Raw genomic sequence first — 19994 nt, forward strand, 5'->3', positions numbered from 1 at the left:
CAATATTGCGAAAACGAATCAATGTTGTAAATAACCCCTAACGACCTGATAAATAAGCACATCCCAGCTAACCCGCCCCTAGCGGTCACAGAGGAAAGTCAAACTGACCTGCAGGTGGCGCTGGCACAACAAAAGCCTTCAGTTCAACTCCAGTTTTCGGTAAAGTTATTATTATATTATCTCCAGCAGACACCATGAGCTCTTTCACTGAAAGTTAATTAGAAATAGTGCATTCCATTATATATACCAGAATTATGTTCAACTACTGTCCTACAATAGATTTGTTTTTAGTATCCATAAAATAACATATTTTTGTAATAGTTCTTCATATGATTTTATCTAAGACACACTTTCCCTCCTGCTAGTAAATGAACTGTGCCCTATATTATGCTGCAGGGTAAACTTCACAAACTTAAAACAGTCTATGTGGGTTGGCACTGTGAAGAAATAATGATTCAGACCAACTGAGCAAGGTGTTGGGTGACAAGAGTTTTGTGAAACAGGTGTGGTACTACGGATTGGGTCTATTTTTCTCTCTTGCTGCCAGCTTTTCTTGACTCCTTGGTATGTGCTTTTTTAGTCATAAAAAGATTGAGTGCAATCATAAGTGTTTCTATATCATTAGTCACACACCACTCAGTTCTTCTGATAGTAACCAAATGAATTATTGCTAATGGCCTTGCTCTTGACACCTTTCCAAGAGAAAATGCAGTCAACCTCAATATAAAAAGGCTATTTTAACTCAAGCAGCAGAAAGATTCGCTCTCATCAAAAGCTCTTATCCACTAAATCAGTGTTCAGAAGAATGCTCGTTTACTTTCTCTATAACCAGGATTACACCGATATATTCCATTGGCTTGACTCAACTGGACATCAGTTTCACTTGTAAAATACAATTGAGATATGTCAAGATATCACACAGAGAAAAGCAAACATTAAGAAAAAAGCTGAGTGCTCTCGAGAGGTCTCAACTGCTTGGACGTGTGGTTCATTTAAATCTGCTCCTCTCAGTCAGTACTCGGTCCCTCGTCCCTCAAGTGCCTTCTTGACCACCTGCAGAGCCTTCGCTGCCTTCTCTGGCTCTTCTTTCCTGTCACTTTCACAGACTTGTTGCCTGAAGGTGAGCAACTGTGGACCTGGAAGGGACATCGATCCAAGCCTATCATTTCACAAGATGAGGAAACTGAGCTCTTGAAAGGTAAAGCAAGTTGCTTAAGGATATATGGGTAAGTAGCAATAGATCTACCAAAATTTAACTAACTTAAATGTATTTATTTCAACAACCACTTATATACCAGATTAAGCTGTACCGGGCACTGTCCCAAGGGTTTTAAAATTATCAATTCATTTAACCCTCAAACAACTCCATGCAATAGGTACTAATAGGTACCCAAGGACCCTAATTCCCAGGCCAGTTTCCTCTTGAATATACTACATGGCTTCTCCTCCACCATTATCCTTCTCTGTACTTAGGGATCAAAGTAAATAATCAAGGAAGAGAGGTTAATCCTCAAAGTACGTTACCCATAGAAAGGCTCAGAAAACATGACGAAGCCTGATAACTTCTCTATTAGTAAATCTAATGGGAGCTTTTCAGTCCTCCCCATGACCTCAGCAAAACACGGTCCTCTCATTCCTCCTCCTACTTGGAATTCTCTCCTCCTTACTTCCCTCAGTCCACGCTCTCCTCTTTGTTTCCTACGTCCGTGGCACGGCCACTCAGTCAGCTCTGAAGGCTCCTTCTGCTCTCCCAGCTTACCCTGCCACTCTCCCTGGATGGTCCCATATGCCCCCAAGTCTTCAACTATAACCTTCACACTGATGACTCTTAGTCCTTTATCTTCTGCCCAAGTGCTCACTTAATTTTCAGTTCCATATATTCATATATCTCAGTCTTTTTTCCTTCAGCCTAACATTCAACCATTCATCAAATCCTAATGATTCTACCCCCTTAATATCTCTTGAATCTGGCGCCTTGTCTGCATCCCTGTGGCCACTCACTGTAGTTTTTTAACGGATCTTCTTACCTCCAGTCAACTCCATACTATTTTCTTGATTCAAATCTGATCATTTCACTTTCCTGCTTGAAATCTTTCAGGGATTCTCCATACTCATTCAATAAAACACAAATTCCTTAGCACAGAACACAGGATCCTTCAAAATCTTGCATTTCTTGCCATTCCCACTCCATTCACATGATCAGTTCCAGCCTGTACGAACTCCTTACAATTCTCCCAAAATGTCACACGTGCTCTTGTACTTCTGTCCTCTTGCACAGGCAGTGAATGAGATGATGGGTGGGAAAGGCCAAGCATGGTGCCTGGCACTCAGTAAGTGCTCAGTAAATATAATTAACATTATTGTTATTACTCATGTTGCTCCCTCGACCTGCACAACATACCAACCCCATTGTAGCTGGCTCACTCCATCCTGGCATTATCACTTCTGGAGAGCCTTCTCTGGACCTTCAAAGTAGGTCGGGTGGGGTGCCCCTTCTCTGCTCCCGTAGCATCCTCTCACAACACTTACCATATGGTATCAAACCATCTATTTACTTGTCAGTCTTGTCTTCTGGCCTATAGAGTCACTGAGGGAAAAGACAATGACTATTCATCTTTTAATCCCCAGTGTGTAGTATTCTGGCACATGGTAAATGCTCAAAAATGTGCCTGGAGGGAATGAGTAAACTTCAAAAGTTGTCTCTACTATATTCTACAGCATGTCTCCAATACATTCCTTCCAGTTGTATTTTTTTAAAGTTACCTGTCCTGGGAGCAGTGGGAGCAGATCCAGGTTGCTCAGGTGTGGCAGACTCAGTGGGAATGATGCTCGTGGTAAGGCTTGGGCTGCTATGCTCTGTGCTCTGTGGGGCGACTGTGAGAACTGGGCTTTTCTCCACCATGGCTGGGCTGAACTCCAGGCTGGCTGGAGGAGGATTATGGGAAGGCATTAGAACCTAGGAGATCAATTACAAGGGTAAGTCGTTATGGAAAAAAACAAGGTTGAAGTCTTCAAGCCAACACAATGTCAGTGACCTTTTTCATTCAGTAGCATTTGAAATACCATGTCTAATATCACAAAACTCTAGAACTCTAAACCATCTCTTTCAAATATTCTCTCTGCTATCTATTAAAAATGCAAGGCAACAGTGGGTTAGACAATTATTATAGGCAAACACACACACACACAAAATATTCAAGATAAAGAGAGAGAAAATAATTAAGGTAGCCCTTGAACTAATCAGTAAGACAATAATTGAAGACAATCAGATAATTCAACTGTGAACAGGCTTCTAGAGTAAATGATCTCTATTCATCCGTTGTGTATAAACTATAACTTGAAGTTTGGTTATAACTTTGTTGAAGTTATGGTTATAGAGTTAACCAACTTAAAGTTTTTCAATTAAATATGTGCCAGAGAGAAGTCTCATAATATGAAAATAAAATGCTCTTCTGAGCCTCAACTGCCAGTGACTGTGTGGTGCCAAACTCAGGCTAAGAAGACAGGAGACCCAAAGGGGAAATTGCACTAAGAACGCCACAGAAAGAAAAGCTATAATTCACACGTAAACTGGAGAGGGGGCTGTTGGTGTTTACTGAAAACAGCTACTCTTTGCTGTTGAGAAAAGAACACGGCAGACATTTTGTGACTGGATAACTGATATCACAGCTAATATTAACTGAATACCCACTGAGTTCCAGATATTGACTAGGCAAGTGGCGACACCTTCAGCAACAAATTTCAGAAACCAAGGCAAAAAGAAGATTAAGCGTTAACGTGAAAATATATTGATCAGACTAAGAGAAATCAATTGACCAACATTTTAAAAATCAGGTAGTGGGTCTACTACAGCTTTAAGATGCTCGATTTCCTTGAAGTTTCAGGCATCTGGGTTTGTGAAGTGACTGCCAATATATGAGGCTTTTCATTGCATCTGTACTTTCTGAGAATAGCATGAAATTCAGAATCACCGCAAACCAGAGTTTCAGAATACGTATTCAAAGCATATGATAGTGGGGCCGCTGCAAATTCCACAAGATGAACTGGATTTTTTTAGCCTTACAGAATCTTGAAAAAATATTGCCATGTTGAAATAAAGAATGAAGTCTGTAGATACTAAGACACTTCTGGTCAAGGTCTCCAAGTCACCAGGAAATGGCTGAGAGAGAAGAAAATGTCACTCCTGCCTCCTCTCTAGAACATTCTCTTTCCCACCATGCTGCCTCTCTAGGCTGGAATCACACGCCAGTTCTTCACTTTAGCTATTCAGTCATCTTTAAATGACCTCCACGTAGAACTCTTTGCTAAGTTATCAGGATACAGATCCTCTTTGACATACTCCACCCAAAGAAAATGGATCTTCTATGGAAGCAACTGAGCACCAGCGGCCCCCATTTTAGCTTTTTGATGTAAAGCCGAGGCTGGTCAATAAAAGTCTCAAATGACTCGTTTCATTTCTCTACTCTTATTTACTTTGAAACAACTTGTTTTAGGTGAATCTGTCTAGTCTTGTGCACTTGAAAACAAAACTGCAGAAAATGTGTTTTATCCTCTACAAATTTAATCTTGATTTGTTTCAAATTCCCTGAATTTGTCCTATTCAATTGCAGTAATTTATGAATACTGCTGCTATGAACATTCACGTTCAAGTCTTTGTGTAGACACATGTTTTCATTTCTCTTGGGTAAATACTAAAAAGTGGAATTGCTGGTGTAGGGCAACAGAATTTGCTACCCCAAAATATGTCTCTTTGGCTTGATTATTTTTAAGAACAAAAAACTCAGGAAGAAACTGTGACCTCCTCAACTGCCTAAAAGAATTTAAGGTAGAAAGCCTGTTCCAGGAAGGAGCAATCACCATACATAACTATAGTATATTATGAACTAGGTGTGGTAGACAGGGAGGAACCCAGCAAGGCCCATGTGATCCAAGTCCCCTCCATGTCCCATTATCTTTGCAAGGTATGGCAAACGTTTGTTTACAAAACATTTGCATTTCCATCTCCAGGTGAATTTCCTTCTTTCCCTTTGAAGTCCCAAACTACTACCTCCAACATCCTCCTTTGTCTTTAGCTGAAGATGGTATTTAAGGTGGTGGCTTCAGCCATTTTGGCCATTTCCATTTTCCTGGGTTTCTCCCATGTATACATGTTATTAAACTTTGTTTGATTTTCTCCTGTTATTCTGTATCATGTCAATTTAGTTCTTAGACCAGCCAGAAGAATCTAGAAGGCTAGAGCAATATTTCTTCCCCCCCTACACTGGGGCATATAGTAATTCTAAGTTTAACATTTTGAGGAACTGCCAGATGTTTTCCAAAGTGCCCGTACTATTTTACTTTCCCACCAGCAGTGTCTGAGAGTTCCAATTTCTCTATATCCTTACTAACACTTATTCTCGGTTTTTTTCATTCTAGCCACTCTAGTGAAGTAAATCTCATTGTGGCTTTAATTTGCATTTCCCTAAAGATTAATGGTGTTAAAACAATTAAATGAGGAGGCCATTAGACCAAGGTGGCTCTAATGCCCTGGCAGCCTAAGCAAGGCCAACTAGGCTTTAAGCTATACCCAATCAATAATTTTCTTACTTTGCCTCCAGCTTTGCTCTATCAAAGTCTCCCCATGCGCTCCTGCTGGTAGAGCACTCCTTCTGGTTTGGCGTTGCCCAGTTGGAATGGATTTTTGCTTTAACTCTTAAAATTTTTCATATGCCTTAGTTTATCTTTTAACAATGGTATTGAGTATCTTTTCATGTGCTTATTGGCCATTCTTCTGACTTCTTTGAAGCAACATCTATTCAGATCCTTTGCCCATTTCTAACTGGGTTGTCTTATTATTCAGCTGTAAGAGTCCTTTATATATTCCAGATACAAAATTTATGGTATATGATTTACAAATATTTTATCCCATTCCATGGGTGTTCACTTTCTTGGTGTTCAATACATTTTGACTTAATTTTTTTAACATGGTATGAGGCAGGGGCCTATCAAAATTGACTACAGTGGAGCCATTTTAAAATGGAGTCAGAGCTGCCTTTCCAAAGAAACTGCTTTGCTGTCTTGAACCTTGGACTGGGACGAACCTTTGGACTGGGCCAAAATAGCAATTGTTTGAGAAAGCAGCAGGAGCACGGACACCCTGATCACAAAAATGAGGACTGCAGACCTTCTGAAGAGAGAATCAATAGTCAACCAACACTTAGCCAAGATTAGCTCTCTTCCTTCAATGCCAATTAAAATTATAATACAACCTTCCTTCTTTGCCTTTAAAAGCCCCTGACTTTTACTCCCCAGAGGAACACATTCTGGATTTCTACCTGTGTCTCCCAAATTGCAATTCTAATTGCCCAAATAAAGATCTGCTGTTTAAATTGTAGTGATTTTTCATCAGTTGAGAGGCCTAAATTCATTCTTTTGTATGGGAATATCCAGTTACCTCAGTACCATTTGTTTAAAAGACTATTCTTTTCCCCCATTGAATTTTCTTAGCACATTTATCAAATACAAGTGTACTATTTTAAACACTTTTTTGTTGAGAGAAGAAATCTTTCTTTCTATCAATATTCCAAACTTTGCACTTCCTCAGAATAAAATCATATTTCTTATTATGATACCTATCTGTTTATCAACACTTATTCAAGGATTAACTATAACTCAATGCAGCTCAAAAAAATTTAATGTGACTGTAGGGGATAAGTTGTATTTCAATGGAAAATAAAATACTGTCTACAGGATATCCTGCCAGGTTATCTGATTCTAGTATTTCTTGTATTTGAGCAATCTTACAACTTTATAAGTTGTAGGTAACTGATAACAATGCAAAATAATTCTTGTCTATAGACATGTAGATTTTACCCCGTCTGGTAGAAATTAAAAATTGAGCTCCCTCCCCTCCTGCCTGGAAAAACCAGTTTTGCCTCCATTTGCACATTTATTTCAACATTGTTGATCTACGAATGTTTTCATTCTTTGGATTTTTTTGTGCAACAATTATAACATTTTCCTAGTTGGCTCAATGATTAATGAGTGACTAAAATCTCTAACACATGCTCATTTTATATATGTACAAGTCATGATTTTACCTTTGTTTGATTGTTATCTCTTAACATAAACAACCTCAAAGAACTCATGAGCCAAAACATTTTTAATAGAGCTTGATTTGAAACACTTCCATCCATAGAAGCTAGAAAGTAAATGATCTGGTAACATAAAAGATAGCATATTATGTTAATATTTAGTGATATGAGAAAAGAACATGGTTAAGTTTTGACAGTTTCAGATTATTTTTTAATTGAGTTTTAAAAATTTTAAGACAATTGAAAGTACAGAAAAATATAGAAACTTTGAAAAGTATTGTAAAGTACACCAAAACAGAAAAACACTTCTGATAATCTCACCATTAAAGAAACTTTTTTTATGGTTGAGATTGTAATGTATAGGCAATTCAATCCAGCTTTCTTCACTTACTCTAACCTAAGCACTGATATCTCCAATAGTATTTTCCTTTAAAAAAAGTCTTAATTGGTTTATGTCCCTTTACATTCCGATCTGTCCTCTTGCATCTTGAAATACAATAGTTTCTCCCATGACCTGTCCTTTTGTCACTTTGATGAGGATTATTTTAGGCTGGTTACTTTTAAAAACTGCAGATGAGAAGGAGGCTCTGAGGAGTGGAATTTGCTTGCCCTTTGATAAGAGATATTTGCATTTGTGAAGGAAGTCTCCATCTGTGGGGGGTGTCTCCCTCTCTGCACCAGGAGGAAGGGGGGATGGCCTTATCTCTGGAAACTCTTAATGCAGAAGGCAAGGACTTAAGTTGTTTACTGCCTGGTAACCTCATGTAGCTGACTCCCCTCACCAGCACCATCCTCCTTTGTCTTTAGCTGAAGATAATATTTAAGGTGGTGGCTTCTGATATTTACTTAATCTGGTTTGATTCTTATCTAAAAGTTACAGGACCACCCAATAACCACACCCTACCAACACTGATACCATTTTAACAACTCTTTTCACATATTCTTTCCTTTGTCTTGTACAGAGATAACTCACATACCTATGCCTTAAATTTAGCCCTACGCTCAACCCATGTTTGCAGTAGCAGCTCCTCCTGCCCATGGGTTCTATCCCCACGCAGCAGCTTTGACTGCCCATGGGTCCTGTCCCCATGCAGCAGCTCCTCCTGCCCGTGGGTTCTATCCCCATGCAGCAGCTCTGACTGCCCATGGGTGCTGTCCCCATGCAGCAGCTTTGACTGCCCGTGGGTCCTGTCCCCATGCAGCAGCTCCTCCTGCCCGTGGGTTCTATCCCCATGCAGCAGCTCTGACTGCCCATGGGTGCTGTCCCCATGCTATTCCATACTATTTTCTAAATAAAAGAGCACTACTGCCAGACCTTGAGAGTCCAAGAAATCTTTCTTTCGACTCCTCGGCTCACTGACCCCACATCAACTTCCTTTCCAACTGCATTCGGGGTCCCCTAATCAATGTGCTCACCACATTCTCATCAAGTCCTGCCTGGCATTTCCCAGATGAGCAGCTTCTGAGCTCTCCAACTACTCTCTCCTCACAGCAGTCTCCTTTTCTATCTCCTTGACCTTCTGCCAATCACACTTGAACCTTCCCCCTGCTTTTGGAATGTCTACTCTCCCAGAGATTCCTACGCTGTTTCACCTGGGTTTTTCATGGGAAGTTTTGTACAGTATAGCTTACATTCTCTCCTTAGTATCTCTCTCCTCCTATCCAACTGATTCAAGTCACTGGTGAATTTTTAGCAACCCACGCACCCGATGGGTCTCGAAGAAACTGCAGGGGTGCAGAATATGTCATCCCAAAATATGGCACTTGACATATTGATTATTTTGAATTAAAGGTACTTGAGAAATAATCCAGTGCAAGAAGGACATTCTGACCCTCCCCTGTCCCCCTGAAAGCAGAAGAAAAATCTCCCGCATGAAAGGTACCCTCCCTGTAAGAGGAGGATAGAAGGCATCCTTATCACCAGAGATAGGAAATTTAGGGCCACGGAGGCTGCATAAACAAATCTTGTGTTAAAAAAAAAAAAGACAACAGACCCAGAATGGAGTCAGTTATGCTAAGCTCCATGTCCCCAAACCATGATTTCACTTAATTACAGTTTCAGCTCTCCCAGAAATGGAAGCTTAAACTAGTCAATCAGAATCATCTGATCGGCACTAATGAGGTCATCTGCCTGATAGACCCCTGTCATTCCCTAAAGGAAAGGAACTTTGCAATAACCAACAGGCTTTTTTGTCTAGTATAACTTCCTTGTTCCCACTCCCTTCTGGCTATACAAGTTTTTCATTTCGTACAGCTCCTCAGAGCTTCTTTCTATCTGTTAGATTGGATGCTGCCTGATTTGAATTGATTTTTGCTCACACAAACGCTTGAAATTTTTAACATGCCTCAGTTTATCTTTTAACAGTTCTTACTTGTTCATCAAGCCCAGAGCACTTTGTCCTGTCAATTGTTCACAAATTTACTGTTTATTTTATCTAAAAGATTGCTGCTTTGGTCATTTCTTTGAGTCTCATATTTTCATGAGACTCCCCAACATACAAAATTAAATTGGTTTTTCTTTTCTTAGTCTGTCTTATTTCAATTTAATTAGTAGACCAGCCAAAGAACCTAGAAGGGAAGAAAGGAAAACTTTTCTGCCCCTACAAAACCTACGATGATAGATTTTCAAAGCCCCAGGGTATATGTGCTGTGTACATGGGCTGGCTCCTGGGACTTCTATAAAATCCTCATTCACCTTGGATACCGATAGAGGCATCTCTAGGCAGAAGCACTGAATCATCATTAGGTGGCTCACTTGTGAAGGCAGAACAACTATTTCTTCTTTTAAAGTCTGGTCACGAGAGCACAGCAGAGGAACAAGGCGTTCTCTTTCCTGGAAGGCTCTGAGAGTCATTGTTCTTGCTGACACCTGAGACAGCTGCCCTTAGGAGGAACCTACTGGCTCTGAAATGAGTGCCTGGAGCATTGCAGCGTAATGAATGTCTGGCTCTGAAAAGCAACCTCAGCCCCTCCAGCCGTCAGCTCTCCTCAGTCCCTCCCACCCCCTCAAGCACATACAAACCACACCTACCTGTTTTCCAGGGCTGTTGCTGGATTGTTCCTGGAGCTGAAAAGTCTCTTTCTCCAACACCTCTCCTGAAGATGGAGTAGTCACCAAAGGAAGCAACAACCTTCTCTCCGGAGAGTGTTTTGGGGCTGGGGTCCATGCCGACTCGTTTAGCTTATGGAGCTCCCGGTCCAGATAACGGGGCTCAGGGTCCTCCTGCTGCTTCTCCGCTGATGCTGCTGGGCTGTCTCCAGCAGAGGAGTTGAAACGGCCCTCACCACCTGGTAGGAAGCCCCAGTCAGTGTACTCGGCACTCCCTCTGGGCTCCTGCTTGCTGATGGGCTGGAAGATGTCCTGCTCCAGCTCCTGATAGTCGTCCGAGTACTCAGACATCTCCTCTAGGCCCCCATCTTTGCTTAGAAAAGGCAAGTCCTTTCTGATATCCTCAGGTGAGTCCCCCCAGATTCCTGATGGGGAACCCCTCTTTAGCATCATCTCCCCAAAGTCCAGCAACTGTGCAGGCCGCGGAGCAGGCCTGACCACAAAGGTGAGATAAGACCTCATGGATTCCATCTTCTTGGGCTCACAGTTCTCTTTGTGTGGGCAGCTCACCAGGTAGCAGCGGCCTTCAAACCACCAAGCCAGGTCACAGCTGGACAGGTCACAACAAGCGGCTGTGCAGTCCACCGTGGGGGTGGTTTGAGGCACCCGCATGATTCTGGTAGTTTCCAAGTTAGGTAAAATGATTGCATTGGAATATGTCCTTCCCTCACTGCACTTCATACAGGCGCACCCTGCAAACAAGGCAGATTCCAATGAGGACGAGAGGCATGTCACATCTGGGAAGCAAATAAACATCCAGCATTTCCTAGAGAACGTCCACTGCATTATCTTGCAGTCCATCCATCAACACACCTCTCCATACATTTATCCTCCTTCCCTTCCACCCTCACCCATCCATCCATAGATTCTTCCACCTGTCCATCTCACCTTCCTTCTCTCGTCATGTAATGTTACTCCACAAGTGAAAAGAAGCATTCTTTTCTATGTGGGTACTGCTTTTATATTATTTATATTTTGCTTCTCACCCAAAATTCAGTTATAAAGGTTTACTTTAGGGACAACATCATATTGTTGCTGTTGTTAACTGGGTTTTTTTTTAATCTCACAGGTTATTCTGATGATAGAGCAAATTGACAGGGAAACATCAAAGGAGAGAAACACTTGTCCTCCATGCCGATCTCTGACAACCAGCTTTAATCCGATTCTAAATAATGAACTACAGATGTTTCCAAGGCATATACAGCAGGTATTAGAGTGGTGCCACACAGGTGTGGTCTGCAGACACAGGGCCACAAACTGTCACCAATCCATGACAAAATAACAGAACTTGAGGCTTTTAGAAACTGCTATAGCAATTTGTCATTGCCTGAAATGCAAGTGCAAAATCACTTTTCTTTTTTGTTTATTTGTTTGTTGATATTTTACAGGATCAGTCTATGTTGGATTGGAAATAAGAATAAATGGGTCCCTCACCACATATGGTTTGAGAAGCACTGTATCTGAGTTCTGCGGCAGAACTCAGAATGGCAAGAGATCGCCTTCCTAGTGAGGGCTCATCATTGACAGTTCTTTTAATAGCTGGGACTTTTTTCATAGTGACAGTCAGAGATTACTTCTAACTGGAGGTAAGAGACATGGTTAAATACAGTATATGAATCATCTTTATTTTTACCTGTGCATATGTCATTATTGTTATAATTTTTTTTTGGAAGAAGAAGATTAGCCCTGAGCTAACATCTGCTGCCCATGCTCCTCTTTTTTGCTGAGGAAGACTGGCCCTGAGCTAACATCCATGCCTATCTTCCTCTACTTTATATGTGGGGCGCCTGCCACAGCATGGCTTGACATTCGGTGTGTAGGTCCACACCCGGGATCTGAACCAGCAAACCCTGGGCCACCAAAGTGGAATGTGCGAACTTAACCACTGTGCCACCAGGCCGGCCCCTGTTATAAATTTTTAAGAATCATTCAGTGCCAAACATTGACTCTACAGGAAAGTTTAATTGGTCCAACTTAATAGAAATTAGATATAGTAGATAAGCTTCTTTCCTAAGGAATAAGCAAGCAATAAATTCAACTGAAATGACATTTTCTCAAACACAAATCTACTTTTTAAAAATCACCTTGATAGTTTTAGCCTTTTATTTTCTAAAGAAAAGCTTAATCTCAGATATGGAGGGGGAAAAAACAACTCCAGCTGAACATAGGAAAATAGCATTTCTAATTAAGTCAAGAGATGATGAAGGGTGGAGAACAGAGACAGGTAATCTCCAACTCCCAGCTCTACTCTTAAAAATATTGCCTTTATTTGTAAGGATACCACTACATCCCTGTGTGGCCTTTAAATGAAGATCCAAGCTAGAGATTTCTTTCAAACACAAATGGCAGGATATGCTGTATTTCTCTTGAAAAACTGTTGGGTCATCTCCTTTTGGACAATGTGCTTCATAGAAACTATCATGTTCCATTTCTGGCTCTGGCCACGAGACAGCTCAAAAGCCAACTTGTAAAACTGTGTTCCAGGAACCACCGTACAGGGAAAAGGCTGTGATCCTGGAGCAAGCAAATTGTTACTGGTGGGTAAGGAGGACTTTCCATGGCAGAAGCCTTCAACACAAAGCTTTAAGCAGGTTTCAGTCAGGTAGACTGCCATACACCTCTGGGGCAGATTATCTCTTTGTTCTGCAGAAAGTCACCTTAATGGGCTGTTTAGATATACACACTTTAACCAAAGATCTTAATGCAAAATAAAGAAGTTTGAGAAGGGGGGGTTCCCAACAAATAAACTGTTCTTCCTTTGGGCCAAGTTCCCATAATTAGTTCAGAATCTATTAGACTCACTCTAGAAAGCTCTTGAAGAGATCAGAGAACACTCACCCATGTCTGTAAGCTCTATAAATTCCCAGCCCAATCCATGCACACAGTAGGCACTCCATGATTGTTGACATCAATAAAATAATTGGTTAGCATTTTTCCAAGGTAAAGAGGATAGAGAGGGAAGATAGGGAAACTGCAAATAACATTACTGGGGCTCCATAATTCAGGAATTTTGAATTAACGGAAAACATCTCACAAGAAAAAGACAAAAAGGAATGAAAAAGCGGGGATTTGAGAGAAAAAAAATGAGTGCTCAAACATTAATGACAGTATTTTCCAGAGTACAGAGTACGCTAAGCATGGAATAAGGAGCATTTTGTCTCACACACTAAGCGGTGGTGAGTTTAATAAGATGGATGGATGGCATGGGGACACTAATCTCCAGGGAATGACAGGGCTTTTCCAATGGTAGCATTTTCTAAAGTTGCCCTTGTATAATCTAAAATGGTGCTTATAAAAATCTAGATGCTTCAGAATCCTGTCCAGGTGCTTATTGACTCCTGAGCCACACCCAATAGGAGTTCTGATAGAGTAGATCTGGATGGGTCCTAGGAAACCGCATTTTAACAAGGGTCACACTAAGGTAAGCCTCATGGTTTCACCACACTGACGAACCCTAGACATAAAATCAGTTTCCCTGGCCATACGTCTAACCTCAGTCCTTGGTAAGTTCAAATGGGCTTGGCTGGCCTCGCCCAGGCCATAGATCACCAGAATTGATGGTCACCAATGATTTTATGCATTAGGTGTACCCACAGTAAGCAAACAGAATATATGAAAATAAAGATTTATGATAAAAGAGAGTCTGGTCATTTGTTTTCCAAAAAGATCTACTGTGCAATTCTTTTAAATAAATATATAAATAGAAAGTTTTCCTAATATATATGAAATGTGATTTTGTTTTCCCCAAAAGAGTCATGATATTAAAAAACAATTTAAATTCCTGTTTCCAGAAAACCACTCATGCATGCGGTCTGCCTTTCATGCCTTTTATATGTAAAATAATTCTTTTGGAAAGCAAACACATAGCACCTTCACTTCAGGTTGATCTGAGTTGTTTAAGCCAGACAGGAAGCCCAGGTGTGACACTGGTGTCTCCAGGGTAATGGTTTCCTACCTGCAATGGTCACCAGCAGCAGCAATGAAGAGAGCGCACCTGTGGGGGGCGCCATTTTACCTCACACAGTGGGTGGAGGCAGGCTTCTGAGACAGCCCTGAGAGGCCTTTGGTGCACACTTCCTTTGATGTTAGGAGCCAGATTTGGCCTCAAGAACTTCAAAGGAAAAACAGAAAGGAGACAGGAAGGAAGAAAAGAATAGGTAAATGTGAAAACATACACAGTTATTTCTCTCATTTATTCATGTCAGTGGGAAGCCCATCCCATGAACAGCACAGGGCCACATCCCAGGCAAATCATCCACCTGAAGTTTGTTCAAACAGCAAGTACAGTTCCTAAGAAGAGGCAAAGGGTTTCATGCTTTCTCCCCTTACAAGCCCAAACCTATGAAATAAGACAGAATCAATCATACTGCTACATTTTATCAATTCTAACATGCAAATATTTTCATACTTTACCATCTCTGAAATAGGGAGTCTTAAGTTGGCCAAGCACTGGGCAGGAAATAGATGCCATTGCTTGTGCATACTGACTGACTATGCAGAACTGGTGTCAGAGGCTTGGAAGGAAGACAACGTGAAGCACTCTTTTAAGAAATGCTGCATCCCCAGTGCTTGTGACCGCACAGCACAACATTGTGTGGAAACACAGATATCACTAACTGCCTTGACAAGGGATTCAGCAGAAATGGACTAAGATTGTGAGGAAATTTAAGATACCTTAATTTATATTCACTTATAGATCCTTTTTTTTCTACTTTTTTCTTTTTTGAGGAAGATTAGCCCTGAGCTAACATCCACGCCCATCTTCCTCTATTTTATATGTGGGATGCTGCCACAGCGTGGCTTGATAAGCAGTGCCTAGGTCCACGCTGAGGATCCCACCTGGCAAACCCTGGGTGGCCAAAGCAGAGCGCCTGAATTTAATCCCTGCACCACTGGCACGGCCGCCCTATAGTTCTTTTTTACATATGCACAACAATGGTTTACGATAAAATTCTGCCTAAAGAAATCTCTTTCATTGGGTAGAAATACTCTAAATGATACAAAAGCAATGTACCATGGTATGATACAGGATTTTTTCTTTAGTGGTATTTAAAATAATGATGTATCTTATAATCACTAGCATCTTAGATTCAATGAAATATGGTAAAATTAGCTTTTTATTTTTGCCTGGCACTTTCTTTAGTGTGATCTTCACAACAATCCAAGCAATATTATTATCTCTGCCTTACAGATGATGAAATTGAGGTTCATAAAAGTTCACTGGGGCTGCCCTATGGCCTAGTGGTTAAGTTCGCAGGCTTCGCTTCAGTAGCCCAGGGTTTCACCGGTTCGGATCCTGGGCGCGGACATGGCACCGCTCATCGGGCCATGCTGAGGCGGCATGAGCCAGACAGCATGCCACAGCAGAGCTAGAGAGACCTACAACTATGTACTGGGGGGCTTTGCGGAGGAGAAGAAGAAGGAAAACAAAAAAAGAAGATTGGCAAGAGATATTAGCTCAGGTGCCAATCTTTGGGGAAAAAAAATGAAGAAGAAGATTAGCTAAAAAAATAAATAAATAAAGTTCATTGATTCACCCAAGACTGAAAAACCAGTATTAGGAGATCTGGACCCCTAGTACTTGCTATTTCAAATACATAACAAAGGCTCCCAGGAGGAAGCACACCTAGATAAGGGCTTCCTAATGAGTGCGTCAGAACCTTGCTGTGAGTTGCAAGTTGGTATGTTATGGTAAACTAGATTTTAGTTCCAGTTCACGCCACTCTCCTCACCTACTCTTTTGTTCCCTCCCCATCCACACTTAGACTCAGCCTTTTATGACAGAACAAGACTCCTCACCTCCCCTCCCTCTTTCCAGAAGCATCTCAGTACATTTAGAAATTTCAAGTGTACCAGGGATGGCAAAGAGGGTGACACACCCTGACAGACGCCTCCTAGCTGGATTCAAGAATAACATGGCAATCTAGGGAAGGTGGGAGGTATCAAAAGACAAAACTAAAACAATTTAGTAATGAGTTTGATGTCCTTTATTGAAGGGAAAACAATCCGTGGATTGGGGGAGCGTAGTGCCTCACAGCAATGGAGTGTGGTTCCCCTGGGGGCGGGGGGGCTTTGGGCAAGAGTGAGGTTTCCTTAGAAGGCTCGCAGGGCCTATTTCCAGGGTAAGGTGAGCTAGCTAGAGCTGAGGTGGAGGATGGTGATCGCTGTTTATTAAGTTTCCTTGACAGGTGTTTCCCACAAGTGCACGCTGACTGAGGTTTAGTTTTGTGCCATGGGCCTGGCCACTGGGGTAGCCTCCATCTTGTGGGTCCTGATATACAAATGAACTTTAGCAGAGGCAACTGGAAAGGACAAGGAGCCTACAAACAAAATCAAACACAGCGTTCTATGGAAGGGGGTTTTGGAACTGCTGGACCTCTTGCAAGGCTTCATCAAAAACCACTCAAACTTAGAAGAACGCCTCCTGTTGAATTGCACTGATGGCTCTGACACAGACCACTTGGGACAACGTTGCTGCCCACCCTACAACCATTACCGGCCAGTGCTCGAGGGAGGTGAAAGGGGACCTCCAAGGGCCCAATGTTATTGAGCTGAGTTAGACCCAGAGACTAGAAAGGAACCAGAGTGAAGGTGACCTTGGGTAAAGTCAGGAAGTGGGTACAACACTTCTCTGTGGCAGGATGACAAAGCCCATCAGAACACCAGCTTCATTAAGGTAAAGCGGAGAACATAAATGTTCAGGAAGAGTCCCATAAGCTTCATGCCTAAAACCCCAGAGAAAGAACAAAAAACAAAGAGTTTGCCACCAATAACTTCCTTTCGCTCCAGCGAGGAAAGTGTGGTTTGAGATGAGAAGAGGATAGAAAGGAAGACTGGCCATCTTCCATCTACACTAAGTGACCACTCCCGACCCAAAAGGCAAGTGGACAGCAGCCAGCCCTCTAGGAATGGCATTCAGTCAGCTGCCCAAGACAGTGCCCCAGAAAAGCAGTGCTGCTGTCAGCCACGGACAACTGGTCAAGAATCCAGGGATAAAGGCTAGGCCTCCACCATATCCTCGGGTACCTTTGGGCAAATTAAGAAAAGGTTTGTCTCTGGGCAGACAATGCTCCAAAGACACACAGCTTGGCAAATGGACTGTGGGCCAAGTTTCCAACTCCTTGACCCTATGGCAGATACCCTTGTGCAATGTACCTTCGCAACCAACCACCATATTGTACCTGAAACGCTCTAGAAAGCAATTCATTGTCAGTATCTCAGTGCAAACTCAGAGTGCTCAGCAACAAAAGCATTTCCTATCCTCAATATCATATTTAAGGTTCTTCTATTCAGTACATTAATGCAAGCAAACAACAGATCTCCATTTCCTCGACATTAAAAGGCATATGGACTAGATGTTATCAGAAGTCTTTTCAGCTCTAATAGTTTACAGACTTCGCTTTTTTAAATACACATTTAGTACCTCATGGGTTAAATTAGGTTTTGATGTATATTATCTTATTTGATTCTTGTAACAATTCTCTCTGAGGTAGGAGTTCTTATTATTCCCATTTCACACAAAAGGAAACTGAGTTTCGGAGTCAGTCTTTAGACTCTAGATCTTGAGTTCTCCCTGTCGCAGCCCCAATCCTCGTCTAGGGTTCTGAAAGCACCGTCCACTCTGGGTTACTTAAGAAGACCTTCCTTACTTATTCAGTCTCTGAATTGTCCAACTTTCTTGATAGAGTCATGCTCTCTCCCGCTGCTTGCCTTTTGCCACCTTCCTGGTTTCACATCCTCATTAAAGAGGAAGAAAAATATTAAAGAATTCACATAGAAATCCTGTCTAGCTTTCTAAAAATTTTGATCAAAGGTAAAGTTAAATCTGAGTGGTAAAATAGGGCTTTTAAAACAAGCCTTAACAAGTTCAAAACGTTATAAATAGTACAAATCCAGATAGCCTTACATAAACTCCGCATGGATCAACTTTATACATGGAAAGATCTGAAGGAAATGCCCCTCCCAAGGTGAAAACTGGTGAGAATAATTTTTCTCTCCCATTTGATGATTTTTCTCTCTTCCTTTTTTTTTTCTCTCTTATCTGTGTTTTCTACTTTTTTCTAAACTGAAAACATCTTACCTTTATATCAATAAAATACAATTATAATTCTTATATTTAAAGAAGGCTTAGCTATTTTGACATGGTCATTCTAACACAGCAGCTTTAAAAAAAATTACCAAGTGGTACGTAGAACAGATATTTCTGACTCCTGACATCTCTGGCTTGATCTTGCTCCTAAACCCCACTCCATTTCTGGGCTGCCTATCACGCATGACCCCTAGACCATCGCAGAAGCCTCATCCCAATTGCATTCTTTCTCTTTGGATGATAGTGATGCCATCACTGTTCAGAGATGGCGTAAGGAGGGCTCAGGGATGGGATCAGAGAATGAATGAGACATAGGAATGGGGTGAGCCCAGAGATGCACAAAGCACAAAAATATATTCAACAAGTAATGATGGAGCCCTTCTTGTGCCAGGACCTGGACAAGAAAGGGATGAAGGTCAAGGAGGCAGAAACAGTGAGGCTCAAGAATGAGGTGAGGGTGACTGTGGCAAAGACTGCTGGGCGTCTACTCAGTGAACGTTCTCCCCATATTCTTTAGTAAGAAGACTCAGATAATTATTTGGGGCACCAGGGTGCCCAGCTAAGACACTACATTTCCCAAACCCCCTGGAGCTTAGTGAGGTCATGTGATTAAGTTCAGGCCAATCAGATATAAAGAAACTATTGTATACAACTTCTAGGAATAGCTCATTTTGCTCTCCTCCTCTTTCCTCCTTCCTGCTCCCTAGAACACAGCACGAAGGCTAGGACCCAGCAGCCATCTTTGACTATGCAGAGGCCTTGAGAATGCAAGTCAATGCTAGAAAGATGGGAGGTCCCTGATGACGTGGAGCTGCTGTACTAGCTCTCGACTGCCAACCTTTGAGTTCTTCTGAGGAGGAAATAAACTTTTATCTCATTTATGCCACTGCTTATCTTGAACTTTTTACTATAAGGAGCCAGATGTTATTTTAATGGGTAAAAGACATTACTTAGTCTTCTTTTTTTTCAGTGCAGGGGTTGCAAAATGCCTAGGTTCAGGTAAGCTCAGAGCAGAGACATATAGTGAATGACAGTTGCTTTATGGAGATCTCAAATACTATAAAAGGCCAAAACTTTATGATAACTTAGTTATTTTTTAAAGTGGCAAATATGCCCATGAATTCTGAAACCACTTATATGATAGCCAGTATATGCTTTCTTACAGGAGTAATTAATTTTTTCAAGCATATGTATATTTTTCTCCAACTAAATTGTAAACTTCTTGAGGAAAGAGATCAATCTTAAAACATAAGTTGATATATTTTGGCTTCTATTTTACTAATTTTTCACCTACTAACATTAACAATTTTAGGTTTTAAAAAGCTAATCTTTTAACACAAGTATACATTTTAAATAAAAATGCTTCTTTAGTTAAAAACATTTTTTTTAAGTGACAGATGATTTCAAAATTGCTGGTATGCATGTGAATAACTTGCAATCCCTGTGAACAAAGTGACTGTATTGTAGAAAGAAGACACCTAAATGTCTATTTTTAAACTTCAAGGAGACAATATTTTTTAAAAAGTAGAAGATTAAGTTATGTCTAGTTTTTCTTAAAATTTTTACCATTAACAACCACCAGTTAGAAGAAATAGTGGAAGGCTATAGCAACAACAAAAAAACTACAGATGATATAGTAGAAGAGCACAGCAAAAACAGCAAACAAAAAAATAAAGAATAAAAGACCTAAGAATGAATTCAACAAGATATCTGCCTATCTATT

At 41.1% G+C, this 19994-nt stretch overlaps 1 protein-coding gene and 1 long non-coding RNA gene across 10 annotated transcripts in view; one reads left to right on the forward strand and one right to left on the reverse strand.

The window, feature by feature from the left end:
• Positions 1-19994, reverse strand: part of KIAA0319 — a 94375-nt gene that overhangs the window by 43131 nt on the left and 31250 nt on the right. For 4 of the 7 annotated variants that reach the window (XM_001915673.5, XM_023624526.2, XM_070244146.1 and 1 more), the window contains 4 exons: positions 14138-14293; positions 10105-10874; positions 2764-2956; positions 109-207 (listed from right to left, as the gene is read on the reverse strand). In XM_001915673.5, coding sequence (XP_001915708.2) covers positions 109-207; positions 2764-2956; positions 10105-10874; positions 14138-14192 — 1117 coding nt within the window. In that variant the 5' untranslated portion in view covers positions 14193-14293. The remainder of the gene's footprint in view (positions 1-108; positions 208-2763; positions 2957-10104; positions 10875-14137; positions 14294-19994) is intronic. The other 3 variants (XM_014734219.3, XM_070244145.1, XM_023624524.2) reach the window with 1 other exon arrangement.
• LOC111769289 (uncharacterized) lies at positions 35-19157 on the forward strand. Of its 3 annotated transcripts, XR_011429561.1 has the most exons (5): positions 35-159; positions 1106-1198; positions 10116-11389; positions 11571-11768; positions 18979-19157. It is a non-coding gene; the product is annotated as an uncharacterized lncRNA (long non-coding RNA). The 3 variants fall into 3 exon arrangements; XR_011429560.1 differs by lacking the exon at positions 18979-19157 and having other exon boundaries at positions 11571-11806; XR_002802179.2 differs by lacking the exon at positions 18979-19157 and having other exon boundaries at positions 11252-11389; positions 11571-11806.

Source organism: Equus caballus, chromosome 20, assembly GCF_041296265.1.
Source record: "Equus caballus isolate H_3958 breed thoroughbred chromosome 20, TB-T2T, whole genome shotgun sequence".
Lineage (NCBI taxonomy): Eukaryota > Metazoa > Chordata > Mammalia > Perissodactyla > Equidae > Equus > Equus caballus.